The sequence below is a fragment of the Selaginella moellendorffii genome, unplaced genomic scaffold, assembly GCF_000143415.4.
Source record: "Selaginella moellendorffii unplaced genomic scaffold, v1.0 SELMOscaffold_386, whole genome shotgun sequence".
Classification (NCBI taxonomy): domain Eukaryota; kingdom Viridiplantae; phylum Streptophyta; class Lycopodiopsida; order Selaginellales; family Selaginellaceae; genus Selaginella; species Selaginella moellendorffii.
The window spans coordinates 1-8,049 of record NW_003314641.1 but is presented as its reverse complement, the minus strand read 5'-3'; the positions used below and the strand labels follow the sequence as shown (position 1 = coordinate 8,049).

At 46.2% G+C, this 8,049-nt stretch overlaps 1 protein-coding gene across 1 annotated transcript; it reads right to left on the bottom strand.

Annotated features, from left to right (window-relative positions):
• Positions 1–310: 310 nt before the first annotated feature.
• LOC9641190 lies at positions 311–8,049 on the bottom strand. The gene is made up of 25 exons (XM_024668084.1): positions 7,991–8,049; positions 7,809–7,936; positions 7,622–7,742; positions 7,476–7,562; positions 7,265–7,418; positions 7,149–7,208; positions 6,670–7,101; positions 6,323–6,618; positions 6,142–6,271; positions 5,758–6,091; positions 5,412–5,709; positions 5,101–5,329; positions 4,850–5,008; positions 4,606–4,696; positions 4,344–4,543; positions 4,121–4,287; positions 3,732–3,864; positions 2,992–3,269; positions 2,299–2,483; positions 2,012–2,244; positions 1,704–1,953; positions 1,492–1,637; positions 1,227–1,432; positions 1,050–1,174; positions 311–985 (listed from the first exon to the last, which is right to left on the bottom strand). The coding sequence occupies exons 2-25, from the start codon at positions 7,918–7,920 to the stop codon at positions 414–416; spliced, it is 4,998 nt and encodes a 1,665-aa protein (XP_024523852.1). The 5' UTR covers positions 7,921–7,936; positions 7,991–8,049; the 3' UTR covers positions 311–413.

The following is an 8,049-nucleotide window of genomic DNA, read 5'->3' as shown; positions in this document are numbered from 1 at the left end:
CTTTATCATGTGGAGACAAGGAGTTTCTCTTTGATCTTAAACAACACATGAGTAATGTGGATGGGATTCTGAAATGTCCTGGTGGAAATTTTCAGAGTTCTTGTGCTTTCAAAGGTTACAAAGTTGAGATCGAGAACCACGCTCCTAGGCTTTATTACACTGCTCACTGTAAAAACGAAATGGACACCTCGGTGAAGACTAAGCTTGGCTTGAAGAAATGCTCTGGAGATTTAGAAGTTTGTATCTAGTCTTAAAACCTCTCACTTTCTTAATTTTTTTACAAATGCAAGCTGCTGCTCTTCACAAGTTCTGTTGGAAGACTTGTTCGAACCAAATTATGTGAGTTTGGATGTCATGGAAAACATAAATTTTGTTCTACGAGCTTTCAAGAACTCTAAAGTTTCTTACGATTTCTATCTCCCTTGGAGAGATTCCATGAGCTGGGTGACTTGCTCCACTTGTTCGGGGCTCCGGCACGCCGAGAAGAGCACCCTCGCGGTCACAGCGTCGGCTCTACACCCGGACTCGAGCATCTTCTTGAGGATACTCGTGCATTTCCTGTAGAGCTTCTTCTTGGCGTAGCCTCCCATCAAGGCCGTCCAAGTCGTGGCGTCCGGAACGAGCTTGAGCCTCGCCAGTCCCTGGAAGAGCTCCTCCGCCCTGGGAATGAATCCCGCCTGAGCGTAAACTTGGATCAGCGTGTTGTAGGTACCAATGTCTGGCTTGGTTTGCTTGGACGACGATTTCACCATCTTTGCGAGGAGAGCTTCCATGTCCTCGTGCCTGCCGGAAACTCCATAGGCGTTGATGAGAGAGTTGTAGATCAGAGTGTCCGGCTTTGTTCCATCCCTCTCCATGGCGGAGACGAGCTCCTCGGCCTCTTCGACCCTCCCGGCTCTTGCATAGGCGCTCAGGAGGAGCATGTTGGACTTGAGGTTTGGAGAAAAGCCGGCGCTTTGCATGGACTTGAAAATCTTCTCGGCATCTGCAATAGAGGCTCTCTTAGCAAAACTTGGAAGTGGTCGAAATGGACTTTCGAAAGATTTTACCTTCATATAGCCCAGCTCGTCCATAGGCATTGATAAGAATGTTGTGAGAGACCGTGTCCGGGAAGCAGCCATTTCTTTGCATTGTCTGGAAAATCTCGAGTGCCCCGGCCGGAGAACCTCCTTGGCTTAAAAAACAGCATTTTTCAAGGAAACAAAAATGGAAGGTTTCTACTATACCTGTACGCTTCCATCAACGCGTTGTAGGCGTAGTGGTCGGGCTTGTAGTCGAACTCCTGCAGCTTGTCGAAGTATCTCTCGGCTTCTCGGTACAGCCCTTGTCTCGCAAAAGCGTTCATGAGAGCAGTGAATGTACAAATATTTGGAGGACACATAGCGCGCCTCATGCTTCTGTAAAGCATCTCCGCCTTGGAAGGCTCCCCTGCCTGATCATAGAGATATTAAAAACTTACGTTCCAAGATCTCTGTGAAGTTTAAACACTACCTTGCCATAGATGACAATCATCCGGTTGTAAGTGTCAATGTTTGGCTCGCACTCGTACTTCTCCAGGTCCCGGAACAAAGCTTCGGCCCTCCTGTATTCTTTCGCGTCTTCTAAAACGTGGAGAAAGGTGTTGCATGCCAGCGGCCCTGAAACAAAAGCCTGAGTAAAACTTAGTTCCCCCAACAGCGCAGAACAAAGGTTGTAGGCGTTACCAGGACTGTATCCCCGCTTTTGCATTTGGACGAAGAGTTCCTCGGCCTTTTCGAATGAGCCCGCAAGCCTGTAGCCATTTATCAGGACGCCGAAAGTTTCCTCGTTCGGAACACAGAGAGCCTCTTGCATCCGGTTGAAAGTCTTCTCAGCATCTTCTATGTTCAAGCTTTTCCCGTAAGCGTCAATCAAAAGATTGTAACAGCCGAGGTCTGGCCGAAAAGTGGTGCCTTGGAGCACCCACTCACACATCTGAAGAAGAAAAAAACGAAAGTTTCATGAAAGTTGCAATGAAGGAACACTTACAAACCTGTGTAACACGCGGCCAGTCTTTGTAGTTCCAGAAGTGAACGACCACACTCATGAAATTATCCCAAGTATCGTGACCTCTAGGCAGGTTGTCGAGTGCGTTCCAAATAGCCGTGGCGTCCTCTTGCATTCGTAGAAACTGTGCCAAAGAACTCGCGGCTGGGCTGAGAACGATGAGCTCAATCTCGGTAAAGTTCCGTCCTGTCTCGAGCCATGCCTTTCCATGTCTGGTACCTATACAAAAACATGAGATGCACAGTCCCGACATGGAAAACACGAAGCTCAAACCTTTCCTCCTCTTGGAGACTTTCTTATCCAGAAGGGGATTCTCAACCCGACGAAAGACCGGCTTGTTCTTCACTGGCTGGAGCTTGTCACGCTCAAAGATCTTCGACGCACGGGGTATCAATCGCTTCAGACAAGAATTGGAGCTCACATTCTCAAACCCAACTCTGAAAAATCTGCCTATGAGACTGCAATACAAAGGCACAAAATTAGCGAAGAAGCAAAAGTAGAGAGCCACAATACCATGAATCCTGCGGCTGTATTGGAGCTAGAATCGACATCCCAGTGTCACGCGTGCGCCACCATGTTCGTCACTAAGCCCTAGAAAATGGGAAAAAGGCATTGTTTTTTTTTTTCTTTCAAATCGAAATAGCATATACCCTTTTTTAAGGAAGTAAGCGATAAGTATATTCCTTAGTTTGCAATTCTTTTCCCTTTTTTTCAATGTTCTTTGGTTTTTATTTTTCTGGCAAGCTTGATGCTGCTGCAGAGGCAATCAGGAAAAGAATCTCTTGACTGTAAAATCGTGCGTGTTTCTCGCACCACCTTGGTGTCTCCACTTATGAAACAAGCCTTGATAAAGGACGTGTAGCAGATTGTATCAAGATGAAAACCATGCTTTTGCATATCGTTTGCTTTGCCCACCTACAAAGGCAACAGAGTAAGAAATCAAACTATCAAAGGGGATTCGTTTACCCGTCAAGCATAGTGCAGTACGTGATTTGATTATGTTTCAGTCCTGCATCAGTAATCTGCTGAAACACTTCGGCTGCACCATGCATGGCACCAGAGTTACAGCATGCCTTGAGTAGCGCACCATAGGCAACGACGTCGATCGCCCTTTGAAACACTCCAAAAGCCTTCTCGACATCGCCAGTTCGTGCATAGCCCTCTGTAAAAGCCGTGTAGATTCGTTCGCTCGGAACAACATCGTTCGCGAGCGTTTCATCAAGCATCAGACGCGCATTTTCCATCTGGCATGAAGCTTACATCAGAATTAGATCGACAAATTATGCATGGTTACCTTGCAAGGCCGCGAAGTAAGGAATTGTAAGAAAGAAGTCTCAGGCCTGCCGATTTGATCTTGTCGAAAACTTCCATTGCCTTTTTAATTTTTCCCAGTCTTCTGCTTCAGTGAGTTGTATCAGTTGGGGAAAGAATTTCTTCAGTCTGTTGCATGTTTCTAGCTTACATATCAAACAAAAAACTCAAGACTCTTTTGGTTAGTAACAAAATGCATCCTTTGTGTAGATGGAAATCGATCAAAAGCCCATACTCCGGCTAAAAAGCGAACTAAAAAGAGAACAAGAAAAACAGACAAGTACCTTATCCAGCAAATCGAGACCTTATGCCAGTGTGCTCATCCAGAGCATCCTTTTTTACGTCATCGTCTAGTATGGTAGCCAACTTTTTTCCTACGAATTTTGGCTCCCGACTTTTCGTAATAAACAAAGCAAAAGCCTTTGTTCCTCCTTTTTCGCACAATAGGGAGATTGAAGCTCAACATCCAATCCTTTTTCCTCGCTTTCTGAATGATTTCTGGAAAAGTGAGTGAAACCGGGAGGCAACCTTCTCGAACCATTTCACCACAGTGGAAGGGCTATGCTCATGCCGTGCTACAATGCAAACGATGTAAAGTACCTACAGCCTGCCTACCCAAAATTTTCATCACTCCCTTAGAGATACTAAGCCTGCATTCCCCACCTACATTTCCAAAAATCCTCCTTCGCCAGGGCCTCCTGAAAAAGTTTACAGTAGACTTGAAGTTCTTTGTAAAATGTCTTACCTTCACTGAAGCCGCTGTCTTTTTGAAGAAGCGGCAGACATTTCCACCAAAGCTTCAACCCTGGCTGCCAGCGCGCGATCGACATCTTCTTTCGTCCACTTGACCACCCTTGGACCGATGATTATCTTGAGGAGGGACTCGTAAAACAGCATGGGATGAGGCATCACCGCGCCACCTTCCTGATTAATATCTGGGAGCCCGTATGGCTGCAAACAAACCGTGTTCAAAACGAGGTTAAAACTATTGCTGGTAGAATAAATACCTGGTCATCAACGAAGGCATTTGCAACACCGTACTGCTTGTCAGGGTAGCTGATACCGGGATGAGACTTACACTTTGCCTGCATCCACTGTTGACGGGATGACAAAGCTTCTTCGAGCTTCGCCTTGGTGAACTTCACATGGAAGTGCGTTGGATCTTTTCCAAGGAACTTCCATCGCTGGAACTGCTGCTCACGGAATTCTATTCATGTGGCACAAACATCAGCAAAAGGTTTGCAAGAGAAAGTAGTTTACGTGGCTCACCTTTGTATGACTCGTCCGTGATTCGGCCTCCCTCGAGCGTCACAGATCCATATATGTCAAGCAGGCCATATTTCCATTCGTCTCGTGACCACTGTTGGACAAAAACTGGCGCAACCCGTCCTTTTCCGAGATTGATCAAGCCTTCCTTACAGGCGTAAGCAAGAGCTTGATACATCCCATTCACTGTCAGAGGCTAAAAACGAAACGGTGAAGAACTAAACCAAAATACAAAGCTACTATATACCTCCTTCCCTTCGATGCACAGCACAGTTATCCACTCGTTCAATTCCGTCACCCAAACCTTCACCGAGAAATCTTTCTCGGGTGTTCCATCCATGGGCTGGACAGAGCCTGAAGCTGTCTCCATGTCTGGTTCATCAGCAGCTTCCTCTGCGTCTGTTTCCTGCAAATGTGACTGCACGTTGAGCTCACACTTCTGCCATGGCTCATAAAGCTTGTAAGTTCGGCTCACTTTAAGCGAAACGTTTTACTTACGTTTGTAAGTGGCTCAACGGCAAGACCTGCCTGATCTCCGTCTCTTGGTACGGGGTAAGGGATGGGATAGGGATCTGGGAGCTCCTCGTCCTGTTCTTCAGACACAATCGGGTCTTTTTCTATGCCAAGCCTGCGGAGCCTCTTGGCAAAGTTGGGTGACGGAGTCGTCAGGTACCAGCATCCAGACAGGAAACTCTGATGGTATGTCTTTAAACTCATCTCACTTTTCCTAGACTTGCAAACACTTCGAACAAGAAGCGCAAAACAAGAATAGGATAAGTCGTTTACCGTGAGAACAACGAGTGACTTACCTAGCTTCAGCCATGGTAGTCCGGGACAGCATCTTGCCGATAGCGTAGGCGAGCACCTCCTTGTCCATCAAGCTCGACCGCACAGCGTCTGCACTGGAGGTCTTCACCAACTTGACGAAGGGCTGATTGATGAGAAATACTTCCTTGCTGTATTCACTCGGTGGGAACTTCAATGGATTCGTGATCCCCTTTCGATTACCATTCTTGACTTCCTCCTTGAGCGTGAGGAATGCAGCTAGAAGCTCGTCTCTTGACAAGGCGCTCACATCGATCTTGTCTAGATCCATGATTAGGAAACCTAGATAAAGCATTAATCGAATTGCCACCTACAGCAAAATCGCGGATCACGAGCACCTAGCTCTGCGCCTGAGATATCTGTCCATCTTTGCGACAACTGCGGCATCCACAACAACTTTCTGAGCTGCAATCTCGGCAGAAATAGCCTGAATCTTCTCGCCCAGTGTACTGTTTTGCGATGCGCAGGAAATCAATCCAGATAAAAGGCAGTTGCTCAGAGCACTGTCAAGTTGGAGTCCACTGGCTTTTGCTTGTTCGTAGCACGAGATTGCCTGGTCCGGATCAGCAGCTGCCAGCCATCCATGAATGAGAGTCGTGTAAGTCCTTGCGTTTACTTCTAGCTTTTTCTCACGCATTACTGCCAGAGTTTCTGTCACCTCCTGCTATATAGAAGAAAGGATCAAATGAGAAGATTGTTTTTGAGAAATCTCACCTCGGTGTCTCCACTTCTGAAACAAGCCTTGATAAAGGACGTGTAGCAGATTGTATCAAGATGAAAACCATGCTTTTGCATATCGTTTAAGAGATCTCTTGCTTTGGAAAGCTCTCCCTTTCGTGCCCACCTGCAAGGCAACAGAGTAAGAAAAAAAAACTATCAAAGGGGATTCGTTTACCCGTCAAGCATAGTGCAGTACGTGATTCGATTATGTTTCAGTCCTGCATCAGTGATCTGTTGAAACACTTCGGCTGCACGCTGCATGGCACCAGATTTACAGCATGCCTTGAGTAGCGCACCATAGGCAACAATGTCGATCGCTAGATTTTCCTTCTTCATCCTTTGAAACATTCCAAAAGCCTTCTCGACATCGCCAGCTCGTGCATAGCCCTCTGTAAGAGCCGTGTAGCTTCGTTCGTTCGGAACAACCCCGTTCGCTAGCATTTCATTTAGCATCAGACGCGCATTTTCCATCTGCCATGAAACGTAAATCGAGAAAGGAAGAAGAAACGTACACTTTGTTACCTGTCGCGCTTTCGCAAGGCCGCTGAGTAAGGAGTTGTAAGAAACAACCCCAGGTCTCAGGCCTGCCGTTTTAATCCTGTCGAAAACTTCCAATGCCTTTTGGATATTTCCCCCTTTCACATATCCATCGAGTATCGAGGTGTATGTTTCGATAGTTGGAAGAAGTCGGTTGGCTTCGATGTTTTCCAAAACACCAAGAGCTTTGTCCATGCGTCCAGCTTTACAGAACGCGTGAACCAGGATGTTGTATATCACAATGTCTGGCTTAAGCCCGGCCGAAACCATATCTTCCCAGACTTTGAACGCAGCTGTAAAATCACCACCACGAGCGTAGCCGTCCATTATCATAGCATAGATCATCTTGTTGGGAGAAACTCCATGCTTATCCATTTCCTCCAAAATATCAAGAGCCTTAGCCATGTTTCCAGCCTGCTACAGAGCGCGTCAGCAACGTAAAGTATTCTTGGAAAAATCTAAACCTTCGTAAAAAGTTTGACAATGCAGCCGTATGTTGCGGCTGTTGGTGACAATCCACAAGCCTGAATGTTCTTAAACAGCTTGAAACAAATGCCCAATATCAAGTCACAGGACTCACCTTCAATCTGTGAAAGAAACTAAGACACTTCTCTTCGTCACGTATCTCCGCAAAACCATTAAGCACTGTGGTGTATAATCCCAAGTTTCCTTGAAATCCTTCCTCTTCCATTTGTGCTAATAAAGCTTCCACCGTTTCCATGTTCCCAGCTTGACTGTATCGAGAAAACTCGTCAAAGAGCACCAACCTAGAAAGAAACAAAGAGGGTTACCAATATGCTTGGACTATACTGTTGTAGACGATCCCACCAGGAACGAGATTTTCGGCCTTGAATTTCTCAAACCAATGTTCTGCAGCCCTTGCAAAAATGGTCACGCTGTAAGAGCAGCAAGCCTTGCCTCAGTGCGAGAATCGTACTCGTTATTTCCAGCACTTGCATATCCCGATATGATCGAGCAGAATACTGCTTCATTGAGTTGTATGCCTTGGGAAAGCATTTCTTCAGTGCACGCTACAGCCCCTTCCATGTCTCTAGCTTCTGCATAAGCATGAATCAAACTGAAAGACAAAAGAGTCCTTCTGGTTTCACTAACAAGACGCGTACCTCGTGTAGATATGAACATTGGGCTTGATGTGAGAAGCTCGCATAGCTTCAAAAGTTGCTCGTGCAGCAACTTTGTCACCATGTCTTGCATAGAAATCGACCAAAAGCCCATACTCTCGTAACACTGGCTGTAAAGAAAGTTGGAAAAAAGCGAACTAAAAAGAGAACAAGAAAAACAGTACCTTGTCGATCACTTGAAAAGCGTTGACAATCTTATGCCAGTTTCCAGCGTCAATTTCCA

Bases quoted from the DNA above. Each gene is read 5' to 3' on its own strand.
- LOC9641190 (XM_024668084.1), bottom strand. From the start codon at position 7,920: ATGGGCTTTTGGTCGATTTCTATGCAAGACATGGTGACAAAGTTGCTG. The intron at 7,209-7,264 runs GTGAGTCCTGTG...AAGAACATTCAG, and splicing joins GTTTCTTTCACAGATTGAAG to GCTTGTGGATTGTCACCAAC. The intron at 6,272-6,322 runs GTAAACGAATCC...GTTGCCTTGCAG, and splicing joins TACTGCACTATGCTTGACGG to GTGGGCACGAAAGGGAGAGC.